General features: G+C 36.3%; 1 protein-coding gene across 1 annotated transcript in view; it reads right to left on the reverse strand.

The window, feature by feature from the left end:
• Positions 1-3,047: 3,047 nt before the first annotated feature.
• Positions 3,048-16,839, reverse strand: part of LOC115418666 (glypican-5-like) — a 122,826-nt gene continuing 109,034 nt past the window's right edge. Inside the window, exons 10-11 of the mRNA XM_030133207.1 lie at positions 5,689-5,782; positions 3,048-3,576 (exon numbers count right to left, since the gene is read on the reverse strand). Of these exons, the coding sequence (XP_029989067.1) occupies positions 3,525-3,576; positions 5,689-5,782 (146 nt within the window). The 3' untranslated portion in view covers positions 3,048-3,524. The remainder of the gene's footprint in view (positions 3,577-5,688; positions 5,783-16,839) is intronic.

Raw genomic sequence — 16,839 nt, forward strand, 5'->3', positions numbered from 1 at the left:
TGCTGCCAAGAGAGACGCTAAGAAATGAAGAGAATTGTCTGAATAAATTAATACAATTTCATGGAACAAATATTAGAATTTAGGTTGTGAATGTAGGTCAGTGTTTGTGATGATGCTTAAGCCTTTGCTCTGATGGACCACCGCTGAAAGACAGTAGTATAAAACATTATTGAAAACAGTACATGAATAAGCAGATTTGATTCATATAAATGACAGAACAGCAGACAAACATTACTGCAGGTTTATTTAACTTCCATGTGACAATCACTGGTTTAATGTACATTAATATTTTCAGTGTGGTAGAGTAACCACAAAGCTAACAGGTCGATCTATTGCACCCTGGTTGTGTCTACATGCTGCTACATTACAACCAAAAATTAGGATTGCCTAAGCAAAGAGAGCTGTTAGGCATGGATAAAATACATTGAAACAATTTATTCAACTATGACACAGCACCCCAGTGTGCGTCACCACACAGGCTGAAAACTCAGCAGTAGACAAACAACCAGCACTCATATCTGTGCTACAAAAAACACTGATATGAATAAACATACTGAGCGATTCGCACAGTATTCACTACAAACAAGATGCTTTCATCATTTTAATCTAAAGTACTATAGTAATAGTTTGCGGCTCCTACTTGAAAGCGAGCTTTACTGAAACGTACACTGATTTAACACTTAAATTACTGTGTAAAAAGAGCTGTTTGATGCCATTATTTTAAAACAATTTTATCACCATATAAATATATGAAAATATATACTTTTTACATTTTCAAAATCTCTCTCAGTCAGTAGCTCATCCTGGTTTATACCCCAGGTTGGAAAAAAAAAAACAATAAAATAGCATCTATCCATCCATTTTCTTAGCCGATTTAGGGTCTTTGTGTGTGTTGTGAGTGCGTTGGGGGTTGTTCATGCAGGAGTCATCTGGGGTGGGCTGTCAAAGATGGAAATGTTGGCTTGAATCCAAAATCTCATCTTGTCTGAGTATAACACGTATATAGTAATCAAATAATAACGTATTTGTTTGACAGATTATGTTGTAAAAGCATCCCGCTAGCAAACATGATGTTTGGGCTCAGTGCCCAAATACCACACCACAGTTAAGCTCTTAATTGTATTTCATAACTTGTCTCATCTGTCAGTCACATTTCTTCCTGTTTATAAAAAGAGCATTTTGAAATTTTGCAGGGCATAATTAATCACATAAAAGCGTGAATCCCCACTAGAACAAGCCACCTCTGTTCAAAATGTATAGTCTTTGTTAAACATATATATCTGAGCAATTTAATAAATGTAGTAAAGTGAGATGCATGTAGATCTGAGTCACCAAATACATGCATCCACCACCTTTCACTTGCTTCATTTACACCCTTTTAACTGTGTTTGATCTGTATTCCAGTTGTCCATCCTGCTGTTGTGCACAGTTTGAGGGTTTGACACTGAACAGAGAGCCAGAGGGACTTGATGATCCTAATTATTATGAATTATATTTAATTTATGTGTTTGGATCCAGGCCCAGCTGAACTCTGATCAGTGTCTTGCCTTCACATGATACCGAGATAAGACAATAACACATGCATTATGGCTTTAAGATTTAGTGTATTCACATAATTTCATAAGCCCTTAATGCAGCTTTAATTAGAACAGTTGGAAACCAGATTGCTTTGAAAACACATGAAATTTTAGTGTTTGCATATGACAATCAGATGTCTTCTTATTTACTGCTCAGTTTGCTTTTTCTGTCTCTGAATTGCTTGCAATGTTTAGTCTTTCTCTTATTGTTTTGGGATTTTCTTATTCGCAAATGAGCATTTATCTTTCAAAAAAAAAAAAAAAAAACCTCTTCAACTAAAAGCGCTTTATCCATCCTTATCATGCATTTACAACTCTGCACACTGCATTTTTTTAAAAATACATTTTCCATATTTTCTCTGCATTCACCTACACTTTGAGATGTATTATAAGTCCATATGAGAGGACAAACTGCCAGAAGATGCCCCTTATGAAAGATCTTACTATTTAGGAGATTGAATGCTCAGGGTACATGCTGCAAAAACTATAAAAGGTGCTGGATGGGCTTTATTCTATTCAAACTGCATCAATTACAGGCCAAAATGTCAAAGTCTGCATCATGCAGCAGGACCATCTGTACATCCTTCTGAATTACCACATTATGGGTTTTCTGGTCTAGGCAGAAAAAATGGCTTATGTTCTTTTACAGCCACCTGACTTTTGCTCTCTGTAATAAAGTCATGCACATTTTTGCCTCCCACAGTAAAGTGCAACGCTGCCTTAAAAGTGAAAGGCTTCAGGTTCACTATAGCTGTCATGGATCTTAATGTGTGGTGGGTGGGGGCATAACGTATAGGTCATCTGTTCTGCTCTATATTAATCTCTATGTACACATCAAGCCAGTGTTATCTATAGAAAGTCTTTACATAAATATATATCTGATATATATGTTTATATCCAGATAGGTGACAAATTAAAGTTAAAACCATTGTAAAGTGTTTTAATAATGGTCAGGGTGTCGCTGAAGAGAGTTATTTTGTTTGTTTGTTAGGTGTCAGTTATAACCCAGCTGTATTTCAACACACAGAAGCATATGTTCTTCAAATGTAATCACGACAAAGCTATCTGAGCAGAGTTTTTTTTGTCAGAAGACAGAGCCATGAACCCTTTTTCTCGCTTTTTTCTGTTTTGGCTCCCTCACCAAAAAAAAAAAAAGCACCTTCATCACACTCGGTTGATCACACTTCCAAACACTCCATTTTTTTTGTGTGTTTCTGTTTTAAAGGTGTTGGCTCCACATGCTGCCAGAAGAGCATCAATGTGCCTTGGAAGTGCTTCTACAAATCTGTGAATTCTAACTGCAGGGATGAAATCACTATTCTAACCAAAAGATATTCCCTATTTAGTGTTTTGATGATGGAGGTAGGGATTGCCATCTAACATGTCTTTTCGAAACCTGCCAAATGTGCAGCTGGGTTGAGATGTGGGGACTGTGAAGGTGGACGGCATATGATTCACATCATTACTCCTGAACACGTTCAGTGAACCTTTGCACCCTTCAGATGGAGGCATTCTCACCCTGGAAGAAACCACTCCCATCAGGTTTTGTATTTTAATTTTTCACCTGCCTGTATATGTATTTACATCCCTCTTGGTAAAAAGTCAGTAGTGCTGTGCAATCTATTCTACTGAAGTTAAATAGAAAAAGACAAATGTAGAGGTCAGTACAGGTAATACAAAAATACATACTGCGCATTCATAGCTGTGACAAATCAGCAGCTTGTCTCCACAACAGAGCAGCCTGGACTTGAACAAACGAAAAAAAAAAAACCAAAAAAACAATCAGAGTGGATGAACTGTGCTTACAGAAACTCCACATTGCTGAATAACATCACAAAACATGCAGCACGTGGTCATCTTTCTGTCTCTATCCCAAAAGGGATCCGTCCACTGAAGGTCAGCGTGGTTCCCATGGCGACAGCAGCAGAAACAACAGGGTCACCAAGGTCAAAGGTAAGGGTTGGACCACCAACGTCTGAGCAGAGCCTCGAACAGCAACCTGACACAGAATACAGATAGAGCATTATATGAATAACATTTTGGAAGTAAAAATGCACTTCATGTCATAAGCTGACTCTTCAAGATGATTATGACAATTTGTGACAAAATATACAATTTATTGAACAATTTAACCCATAAAGAACCAAACAAACACTGGTGACCAAAATCATCTGCTGATATACAATGTTTAATGACTTCTGACCCATTAATCCTATCAATCCATGTAAATGATTGGTGTAAAATACAGTTTTTTCATTTTTTCATGGTTGTCAGATATGACCCATTTGGACGTTCAGAGGCTCCATAGTTACCATGGAAACACCATCATCTTCTACAACATTGATTCACCAGTGAAATTCATGGAGTTGGATCAATGACAGTGGATGGAAACACTGGGTTTATGTTCAATTAATGATAGATTTGCTGAAAAAGTTCCTTTTAAAAATTTTCTTCTGTTTCTGCTACTATGATAATTAACTTTAATCTGAGCTTTTTTGAACATCTACATGATCAGTAAATTAAATATAGGAAAATACCAGATTTTTACTGAAGAAATGCAGAATACAGAGGATAATATTATAATAAGTGGTGATAAATTACTTAAGAAAGGTTAAATAGAGAGAAAAATTCATTTGGGAACTGTTGGACAAATAGCACTGGATCTTTATGGGTTAATTTAATAATGCATATCCACGTTGTAGCATGTTAACCATCAGAGACTTTAACAAACTATTACTAATTGAAAATGTTGAATAAATTTTGGAAAATTGCAGTTTCTTGGTTTTTCACAGTCATCAGTTATGAGAAATTTGGATGTCTGAGGTTCTGTGGTGAAGGTTGACACACATCACCTTCTGCAACACTGATTCACCAGTAAAAACCATGCTTCATAAATGAAACTGCTGGTAGATGTGTGTTTTTATGTTCAGTGATTACAACTTTGCTGAAAACATCACTTTTGCTTCGGTTTTCCCCTCCGTTCTGATATAATGACCTTTGAATTTACTCTGAGCTTCCATGAACATTTAAATGATCAGTAAGTTAGATACAAGAAAATTCATGAACGATGCAGAGGATAAAATAATAAATAGTGGTAAATCACTCAGAAAAAGTTGGATGTAGAGAGAAGTCATACTTTCTAACCATGTCACCCCAGAAATTACATTTATATACAGTTGTGGAAAAAAATGATTAGACCATCAAAAGTCATCAAAAACAATGGTTATGCAATCAAGTACTAACGCCTGTGTGTATCATGTGACTAAAACAGAGAAAGAAAACACTGATGCCTAAAAGCACTGTTTTTGTCAGTACAGTGCCATAGATATTAATGTAAGAACTGAAGTGATTTTGGTTATTATCAAGAAAACCACAGAAAATGTCTAGATATCAGCTCTGAAATTAAAACTCATATGAGCTATTTTTGTTGTTATCATTATATTTGTCCAAACAAATGCACCTTTAGTTGTACCAGGCATTAAAATGAACAGAAATTAAAGAAAACAAGGTGGTCTAATAATTTTTTCGTGACTGTATAACATTCAGTCTTTTTTGTGGTTAAATTTAGGCAAAGACAGTTGGTGATGGTTACAAAAAGACAGAAGAGCTTTGTTTCATAAGAACAACGACAAAAATGACTCACAGCATATTTAGCAACACAACTAATCTTAATCAAAGGGCTTTTGTTGCATAAACCTAAAGTTTGGATGCAAGTTGAGTAAGCTCATAACGGGTTAAGCCATGATTTTGTATGTAAGCCAAAAACAATAACCACCTACTGATGAAAGGCAAAACATGTTCTGACAACTGGATTGGTTAATAAATTGATAAATGGCGGAGGTCATCCAAAATGCACGAATTGTGTTTAATGTAAGACTCGCTTGTTTATTTTTACTATGAAAAAGAAAAAAAAATAGAGGAAAGAAATATTTTGGTTCACAAACAAAGACATTATGTGCTTTTCATGGTTTGCACAAACATGTAATAGTACCTTTTGTGGCTACTGCGCTGTTTTATGCCAACAAGGATGGTTAGTACAGTAAAGATGGTAAAAAATGAATAATAGAAGGGGAAAAGAAAGCGCATAAAAAGAGGAATGTCCGTGACCTACCTGTGGAGGGGAGAGCTGATGAGGAGGGATGGGGCGACGAGGAGGAGAGGAGCCACGTCCTTCGTCCTTGGACTAGGGCCACTGGATGAACCACCTGAACAGAAAAGGAGGAAATATAATAAACTGTACATTTATCAGTAGAAAAGCAGAGCGATCTTTCACAAGGATGTGGGTCTCATAAACCTCCATAGTCCTATTTTTCATACCTTGTCTTAGTTCCTATTCTCATTATGTATACAACAGCAATACTTTAGTTTATTTTAAATATCTGCGGTTCGTGTCTTGTGTGAGGAAGTGTATGATAATTAACTCATAATTATTTTAAACAGAGGAAATACGGGATTTAAAGCATCATGTTTGCAAGCAATTGCATGACATTTAATGCAGTTTAACAGTTTGGAAACATTAATTAAATGTACCAAAACAAGTTCAGGACTTTGGAACGATTAAAAAAAAAAAAAAATAGTTGCAAAATTTCCCCAAATAAATACACCCATAATTAAACATCAAGATTTGTGGAAGTGACTTTTGGTTCTGTTTTTAGTGTCGGGATTGCACAAGGTTTTGGTGTTATTTATGGCTGTTTGTTGTTCAGACCTGGAAGATTTATGGATTTCACCCCACCCACCCACAGCTTTGCATGGTTGTGAATATTGTTAGGGAACATGCGCACACACACACACACACACACACACACACACATATACATATACAGGAGCGCAAACAAAAACATGCATGCATATGAAAAAGGTGAAACAGCTGGTGGAGTTCAGCCAGTCGCCCATTAAATGGAGTAACATTTCACACATCTGTGTTAGAGTGTGTGTTGGCAAAACTCCAGGCTCCTCATGGGGGAAACTCAGGTAAATGAGTGGATTAGGACAAGAGAGAGACAGAGTGTGCCATCTACCACACACACACACCTACACACACACACATACAACGACACAGACGCACACACCTGCTTGGCAGAAATCTGATTCTGTCTCATACAATAGACATTGTCCCAAAGCACAATAGACAAAGAACCTCTTTCAGTAGCTGAGGAATGAGGTGAGTTTGTTGATGTTCACACACTAAGGGTTAATAATACAGTAATAATAATACATTAAAGGAAAGCAGGAAAACACCTAAACAAATCTGTACACAAACATATAACACAATATGCTTTCTAAGTCGGACGAACATGATATAACATCAGACATTTCAAACTACAGTCACATAATCTGCCAAAAAAAAGGAAATATGCGTGAGAGAAAAGAAAAGAAGAAGAAGAAGAAGTGTTTTCATTTTTGATTGTGCGCGTTGGTAAATTAGATATCTTAATACTCAGCAGAATGTTTACCACTTAAGCATCTGTCCTTTATTGCAATGCTCACTTGACAAATAGCTGCACAGAGCAAAACGGGACACCGGGTTCATAACTGTGCAAGTGTGTAAACGTGCGTGTTTGTGTTTATGTCTGCCTGTGTGTGTGGTCTGATTTGTCCTTGAGTCACATCTGGTGTGAACCTGTTTAAAGAAAAGTACTGGATAGAATCACAGTGCCATCGCTTTATCCTGCAGAACAAGTGCACATTTTGTAATCATAAACAGGGTGCGATTTGTCAAAAAACAGAGGTGGATGTTTTTTTTTTTTAACGGGGTGGGGTGGGTGTTATATATGTGGGGGTGCAGTCCATAACTAACGCACTAACGCTGGCGTGAAAGGAAAGTGAACATTTACATACTTTCAATGTCCAACTCCCGGATTCTGTTCCTCTATTATACAGCGGATTTTATACAAAATTTTCACAGCTTCTAACCTGTATCCACTGGACCCCCTCCACTGCTCTACGGACCACCCACAAATGCTGGGCCCCATGAATTTGTCATGTTTACCCCCCATTTACGGTGCCCCAGTGCATGGGGACGTTCACGATTTCTGAGACTGCCGACAGTTTGGTTCAGGTGAATGTTAGTGTAATGTAGGATATGTGTACGAAAACTGCCTGTTGTTTCAATTGGTTTGTTGCGGGGATGAAATTCACTGATCAGAAGTAGGGATGTAAAAACCAGAGGTGGGGTTGATCTCCCCCATCCCCCCCCAACAAATCGCACCATGATCATAAAAACACATTTTAAGTTCAGTATAATATCAGCGGTCATTGATCCTAAAATATGTTTTCATGCAGGTGTTGACATGTTGAAACGTCTTTGTACTTTGTACTTTGGTTGGTTTATATGAACAATACAAAGTTGACTTTTATGTGTGTTTATGGGATTATCTCTTTATTCTTCTTTTAGATATGTCTGTTTTATTCTCCTGCTTTTGTGAGACACTTTGCAGCTTGGATTTTGAAGTGCTACATAAATGAATATGAATGGAAAGTATTTTTGTTTTGTTCCTTAAATGCTCAAAACTACATAAATTGAAACCTCATAACATTTTGTACACAGAACAGCGCCGATGTCACCGCAACTTCAACCCTAACTGTTTTGCATATGAATATGCATGTCTGTGTGCACATATGTTCATGTGTATCAGTGTGTTTATGCGTCCTGGAGCGGGTGGTAACATGCAGTCTCCTCCTACATGCCCTTCGGCGTGTTTGTCTCTTAGCAACAATCCAGAACATGTCACATATGGCAGATTGACTAGAAATACGTGCACACTCACACACACTCACACAAAGCCAGCAATGAGTGATGAAGAGTGTCACCGGGCCTACTCATGGGGTAGTTTAACCTTTCCTGCAATGAGTAATGAGAGTGTGTGTGTTTTGGTGTGTGTGTGAGATAATAGGAATACAGGACTGACATTTGAAGGATCCTGACAGCGAATTGCATGCGTTGTTTTTGTTGCGTTCGGGTCAGCGCTATTTCAGTTCAAACCTGCTGTCTTTTTTTTCCTAGATGCCTAACGTAGGAGCAGCTAACAGCTCCATTCATGCACAGTTCGCTTCCCCGGTGGAGCTGAGCCGACAGTTTACAAAGAGGGACACAAATGCCGGCCACGTGTCATCCCGGCTTAAGACGAGCTGAAGAAAAGAGCAGCGCAGCGATACATCAACCTCTCCTCTCCAAAGAAATACATCCTCCTCACTACCGGCTGGTAATTTAGACACTTGTTTAAAATAATAAAATAAAAATTCAATTGAATCCAAGGGAAGTGTTCACCCAGGGGTGACAGTAAGAGCCCTGAGCAGGTGGGGCAGGGCCATAAATCAGAACTGTGGTGAATCTCAGGAAACACACACGCTGCCAAACGTGTAGTGCATCTGTCTCATTCTCTCTCTCACACACACACACACACACACACACACACACACACACACTTAAGAAGCTGTTGAAGAGCTATTGAACATGTGTGTTTTGTTTATTACTGAATATAATTTACAACAGAAAAATCATAATATGAACAATTTGAACAGTTATTACATATGAACTAACAGGAAGTACCAAGAAGTGTTATGTTTCAGGTAGGCTTAGTTATTCTATACATTATTTATTGGTTTTACACTTACATAGCTTATAAAAACCAATAGTCTGAGTGTAACTTTAATGTCTGGTATTGTTTATAGCGGGACAGATGTGACTGAGTAACATGTTGTTGTGACTTTATTTGGGAAAGATAAAGTAGAAGTAATTTGTTTTTGGATTTATTATAATTTCATGATGCATATGTAATTGCAATTAATTTATTTCTGAGTAAAAGATACTATTCATTTGTGATTTATGTTAAAAGCGGAGTTAAAATAAGCAATAGTGAATGCTAAGATTGTTTGCATAAAGATAACTACGTTTCCCATGAGGCTTTGCATTACCCATAAAGCTTAGGATGTTTTACAGAAGTAAGATGTATGTATGTATGCCACGAGTTGTGAAAAGTTGTATGTGCATTTTTAAGTTGCTGCAGTAAAAGGAAAGCGTCTTTTGCTCAGAGTAGACAGTTGTTGTGGGTCTGTACTGTTGTAAGTAGGGGTGTAAGAAAATATTGGTTCTGCAATATATTGCGATATTTCATTTAAAATACTGTATCGATATTAAAAAAGTACTGTATCGATATTTTTAGGTATTTATTGTTTATATTTAACACTGTTTTATTAAATAGTAGTTATTCGAAGCATCCTAAAACCACTTTTTACTGTCTGAAAAGGCAGATGTTAGTTCTTTTGTTGGGATTGCACAAAAACAATGTTATGATGTTAGTTATGGACTAATAAAGTATGAACATTTGAAAGGATCTTAAACTGCAATGTCTGTAAAACGTAATTTCTGTTTTAACACAGGAACATTTTGTGATATAGCATTAGATCCTGTTGTGATCAAATGAAAATGTGGTTAGTATTTGTGCATATTTTGGGTGTAATTCAATTCTTCAAGGAAATAATAATTTTTTAAAAAAGAAACAAACAAAAAATTGGCTTTTTAACAGCATCATGATATATCGTGATATATCGTATCGTGACCCCAGTATTGTGATTTGTATCGTATCACCAGATTCTTGCCAATACACACCCCTAGTTGTAAGAGTCTATGTTAGCACTTAAAGGCCAAGAATCAGAATCAGAACCATGTGTATTGACAAATGAGTAAACAGGGTTCACATTACTAGGAATTTGCTTCAGTGGTTTGGTGCATACATAGGACATGGAGTAAGTAAAAATAAAATACAATAAAATAAACATTTCCCTACACTCCCCAGAGACTTGAGACAAACTGGAGCCACATGAATGGGCTATGTTTCCTTTGGCCCATGTTAAATAGATGGTCCCAGTGGCCTTGATTTTGTTGATTTTATCCTTTGCATCCTCACCACACGGAGCTACATGAATCCCTCTCCCGTTGTAATTTTATTGTATTTTTTTTAAATTTTATTTAAATTTTTGTGCAGGTATCTATACTGATTTGTAAGTCAAAGCATTGGCCTAATTTTTGCTTGTTTATTGAAAAACCAATCCAAGTTTAAGTAAAAAAAAAACAACCTAGAAAAAGCCCTTGGAGAGTGCAGACCTCCTTCATGGCACATCAGCCCCCCCACCCATCACCACCAAAATTTAATCATTTATTCCTTGTGCCAGTATCAACATTTCCTGAAAACATCATCAAAATCCATCCATAACTTTTTGAGTTATCTTGCTAAGAGTCAAACAAACAGAAAAACCCGATGAAAACATAACCTCCTTGGTGAAGGTAATAAACAAGTAAGGTAGAGAATAAACAAGTAAGATAAAGTTTCAAAATATACAATATACAATATACAGTGTGGACAAAACCAGTGGGTTGAGTGAGACTGTGACGGTACTGGTTATGGTTCTGTGCAGATAGTGCAAGTAATTAACAGTGCAATCAGCAGGTGGATAAAGTGACAATGCAGTGTATTTGGTGTTGGTGTTTTTTAGAGTTCAGAAGATGTACACCGTCGCCCATAAAATTGGACTAATTTGGTTTTCAGACACATTCCTCTTTTTCTTCCTGTTTCTACACATCAGTAATCACCTTTGACCAGAGGTATTGATTACATACTGAATCCCAGTTACACTTTATATATAAAGAATAAATCACGTTGTCGTAATTACTTCATAGAAAGAGGTACAAATATTTTTATACCAACTTAACAGCCACCGACAACCAAACCATCTACTGTTCTAAAATGTTTAAAATCTGTTGATCCAATAATCTAATCAATACATGTAAATAACTGATGTAAAATGCAGTTTGTCACCTTTTCATGGTCATCAGATATGACTCAGAGGCTCTGTAGTGAACGTGAAAACACTGTCATCTTCTACAACACTGATTCACCAGTAAAACCCATGGAATGCAATAAATGACAGTGGATGGACACACTTGGTTTATATTTAGTTATTGATATATTTTTGCTGAAAAAGTCACTTTTTCTTCAGTTTTCTCTGTTTTTGATATAATAACCATCAACTTTCATCTGAGCTTTCATGAACATCCACATGACTAATAAATTAAAGGTAGGAAAATACCTGATGTTCACTGAAAAAACACCATATACAGAAGATAATGTCATAATAAATGGTGATAAATCACTTAAGAAAAGCTAAATATAGAGAAAAGAATATTTTGGACCTGACACAAAAGTAGCACTGGGTCTTAATGGGTTAATGGCCTCAGTGCATTTTGTTGCGACTTCCATTTGAATTTTTCTCTATATTAACTCTCTATATTTGTCAGCATTTATTATAATATCACCCTTTGTGTTTTCAGTGTAAATCAGGTATTTTCCCATATTTCATTTACTGATCATGTAGACGGTCATAAAAGCACAGAGTAAATCCAAAGGCTAGTACATCAGAACAGAAGAAATCTTTTCCAGCATCGAGTGTCTACAACCACTGTCATTCATCAAACTCCATGGGTTTTACTGGAGAATCAATATTACAGAACATGATGGGGTTTCTACTGTCACTATGGAGCCTCTGAACGTCCAGATGGATCATATCTGATCCTGGTGAAAGGCTGCAGAACTGCATTTTACCCGAATTATTTCAACGCATTGATAAAATTTGTGATTCATTCATTCATTCATTCATTTCTGAACCCGCTTTAATCCTCACTAGGGTCACGGGAAATTTGTGATTCATTTGTTATTAAAAAACTTAGATCGGTAGATACTTTTGGTCGGCAGCAGGTGTTTAGGTTTTTGAGGGGTTAAAGAGAAAACTGTGTCCCACCCACATCCTACAGAGTCTGGAAATGTTAAATAATAACAGGTTAAACACACAATTGGTGTATGTTACTATCTCATATCCAAACGTACACAGGTTATTTGATTCCCGATTAAAGCTCAAATCTGCAATCAGCTTTAAATAATAGATTGTCTTCAGAAAAAACCTTCTCACTGATGAAATCCAATAATATATACCATTAAAATAACAAAACAAACAAACAAACAAAAAAAACAGCCCATGAACTGTTATTATTAATTATGGGTTTTATAGAGGTCCCACCTCTGCATATCAGACAGGCCTCCTCGTTGCCTGTTTTTAAATCTCTTCTTAAAACCCACCTGTTCTCCTTGGCTTTTTAACACTCTTGCACTTCTGACATTTTATCTCTGTTTTATATTTTAACTTCTTTTATTTATTTGATTTTATTAAGACAAGACAAGACAAGACAAAATAAGATAAGACAAAATAAGATAAGATATTGTTTGTCTATTGTTTATCGTTTATTGTTCATTCGCATGTATACAAGACAATAAAAACACAATAATAATAACAGTAAAAGACAGGCCGGGGAAGCCAAAAACCAAAGTGGTTTATCATGGGCCTCCCCACAGACTTGAAATAAAAAAAGTACTTACAGTGTCTAATATAATATACAATCATAAATAAACAAAATTAATTAAAAGAAGGAAACAAGTCAAAAACAGAACAAAAAACCTAAATACATTGTAAGCAGTGCACGTAGAAATAAATAAGAATCGACAAAACTAACATATGATATGCCTTTATTATTCCCACAAGGGGAAATTTCAGATTTATTGTGTTATTGTTTATTGTTTATTGTTTCTTAATGCTTTTATTTTTTATTATCTTTTTTTTTACTGTGCTTTAGTCTTCTGTACAGCACTTTGGTCCACTGTGGTTGTTTCAACTTGCTTTATAAATAAAGTTGGATTGGATTGGATTGGATTGGACTGTATTATAGGCAAATGTAATTCTGGTATTATTGACAGAACTGAGATAAAGGCCCTCATTAATCATTCCAACTCTTTATTTTCCAGTATGTTTAGTTTAACACCCAAAGCCAAAATCATTATTTGCACCTGTGTTTCCTTAATCTGTTGGACCAATGAGAATTCTGCATTCCAGTCTGATTGATAACAACCATGCAAAAAAAAAAAAAAAAAAAATCCATTCCAGACAAGCCAATACCAAAACCTCAGCATAACTGCGTTTAATTCTCTTTCTTGCATTCCTCCAGTCTGCCAGCTGAAACAAAACCCTACTGACAACACAGCATCTTCGTAACAACTGCAGCCAATCCCGTGTATGCGCTCCATGTGCTTTGTGTGTCTTCGCTGAAACATGTTAGCTATGCTTTGATCAGCCTGACCTGTGTGTAAAGCGTTTTGATGTGAGGAAAAGGAGCATTTGTGTCGTCTTGTCTAGCTGCAGAGCACAACCTCAGCTCAAATATTTATGTTTATATTCAGTATATGTGCGCTCGTCTGAGTTTGTGTTCATAAAATGATGAAAGGATGTCAGGAATGCCTGATCTGACGAGCAAAAGTTGCGGTGAACTGACAGCGAAGGTGAATATGTGTGTGTAAAAAGGAAGAAGTTAGAAAGACGGAGAGCGTTAATGATGGTATCTGATATCAGGCGCCTCTGGTGTGTACTACAGAGCTGTCAATTTAAGCCCTAATTATGCCCAATCTTGTTGCCCCTCAATTTGTATGTGCACAACAGACATAGGTTTTCACACACACATGCACACAGACACACAAATGATGTGAGGTGACCTTGAAAAGTGTCTGAACCGCTGGTGTGTGTGTCTAGGTGTGTAAATGTATCCCCAGCATTTCCAGCTGAATCAGTAATGAGCATTTCATTACTTCAGCCTCAGTTCCCCTGGGAGGAAACACACACACACACACACACACACACACACACATGCACACAAAGCAGGAAGTACACAGTGAAACGTAGGTGCGGATTATAGCCTCAGCAAGTTATCAAATTATAAAAAGATAACCAATTTAGAGCGATAAAGCAGTGAAAGAAAGAAAGAAAGAAAGAAAGAAGAAAGAAAGAAAGAAAGAAGAAAGAAAGAAAGAAAGAAAGAAAGAAAGAAAGAAAGAAAGAAAGAAAGAAAGAAAGAAAGAAGAAAGAAAGAAAAGGCTGTACGGTGAATTCACAGTCAGTATATCTCAACACCAATGACAATTTCCTGGATTCATAGTAAACCTGGCAGAGAACACAGTGGAATTATGACATCCTAGAGCAGACTGGTTTGATTAAATTCAAGTATTTTATTATCCAGTTTATTCTACAAAGTCATAATGAGGTGGCTCATTATCTCAGAATTGGAGTGATTACAGTGTATGGCTCATCGTAAGAAACCGCAGAAAATAACTTAAAAAAAAAAAAAAAAGAAAAAGAAAAAATCAGGCTTCTGGTGAATCCATCTTCAGTTTAATTAAAAAAAAAAGTGTTTGGGAAAAAGTGCACACCTCAAAGACATGGATAATAATGAAAAAACTAAACTAACACAGAACTGAAGACAAATATTTGTTAACATTTCCAATTAGGGCAACATTAATTAATGCTATAATAATCATTAACCAGCATTTAACTACTATGTCTTCTAATTTACTAATGATAATTTAATTTACTACTATTGTTTTTTGAACACTATCGAGTAATACCAATTAGTACTGAATTAATTCAAGTTAATCGATGTAGATGATGAACAAATTAATATGAGACCTATTATTATTAATGTTTATTCTATATTAAGTAATGTTGATTAATGTAGATGTATAATAAAAAGCCTAGTTACCATGAACACTTTAAGAAAAGCACTTCCTTTACTGTTTATTAATGCTGATTAATTAATTAAGAAATGTTAATTAATGTAACCCTTGTTCTAAAGCATTATTAAGTGTTTTAGTAATATTCTGCATTACATTAGTTGGTCCCATCATTGTGTTAAAAACTGTTTTCTAGTCAATTATGCATCATTTACACATATGATGTTTGTCAGTTTCAGATAACTTTACAAGTCATGAAAGCTGGGGTGCTGTAAAGGGGGGGTAAACAGGACAAATTCCTGGGGCCCAGCATTCTGGGGGACCCACAGAGCAGTGGAGGGGGCCCAGTGGATACAGGTTAGAAGTTGTGAAAATTTCACGTCAGGTCCGCTGTATAATAGAGGCATCTAAGTTAGGAGTCGGACGTTGAAAGCATGTTAAGTTTCACTTTCACTTCACACCAGCATTAGTTACATTAGTTATGGACCACACCCCCACGTATACAACTGCTGCTCCCCCAACTCCGACAAATCGATAAGATACTGAATTTTATAAAGGGCCAGATCATTTAGCTTTCACGGGGCCCACAATTGCTAGCAGCGCCCCCAGCATGAAAGTCACAATGTAGCTGCATTGGTTAATAAACGCCACATTTCATATTGATGTTTTTATGAATGATGTATTTATTTTGTCTCGATCTCCAACAAACTCCAACGTAATATCTCCAAAAAACACAGTGACAACGTTAGCGCCATAAACCGAATGCAGAGTCTTGTTTTTTCTTCAAACAAAGAGTCCGTAACTGGTCTGCATCTTCACGCGCTCTTCCCAGAATCCTCTTGTCATGACCCTTTTATGACCTTTACGTAACAAACTCTTACATAAAATGGATATTATGTTTTAAAAGGTACATGAGGCAATATCTCATTTTAAAGCACAAACTTGGAAATCATTTTTAAACAAAAATAAAATCATGAATTTAACACTTAATACTTTGTTAAAACATAACACTGTACTCTCTAATGGCCGCACTGTCTCTCAGACAGTTACACACAATTGGTGGTAAAAACTGTTAATACTTAAATAGAAAGACAACCCAACTGACAGTCGGGAAGATGATGTCACTGTAACTGTCTCCGCAATCTGTTCAAAGCTACTGAAAATATCCCTGCTGATTCAACACGACCAAACTCTAGTGATTTCTTCTTATTTCTTTTAATGCTTTTCACCTCGCTTTCGAACGAGGTGAAAAATACCAAGATAACAGTCGATTTTGGGGTCGTTGACGTGTATCACATGCGATGTCAGATGCAGACCACTGTCACATAAACTACATAAAATATTTAACTATCTTTAGCGACTTTCCTGACTTGTAAAATTATCTTTTAAATTGACAACATGTGGGCGAATGAGGACACACGCCAAACAGAATCAAAATATTATTAGTCTCTCACCATTGACTGCCATTCATATTTTATCCAAGGCTAGGTCCCATGGGGCACACAAGATGGGATGGTATTTCAGCTAAATTACATTTTACCAACCAAGCACATTTATTTTAGCTGCCGACCAAGTATACTGTATCCTGTACTAATTGTATTACATTACATTACTGTACGGATTTGTTGACTTATTATGAAGCCATATAATTATTTTGG

The sequence above is a fragment of the Sphaeramia orbicularis genome, chromosome 4 (assembly GCF_902148855.1).
Source record: "Sphaeramia orbicularis chromosome 4, fSphaOr1.1, whole genome shotgun sequence".
NCBI classification, from domain to species: domain Eukaryota; kingdom Metazoa; phylum Chordata; class Actinopteri; order Kurtiformes; family Apogonidae; genus Sphaeramia; species Sphaeramia orbicularis.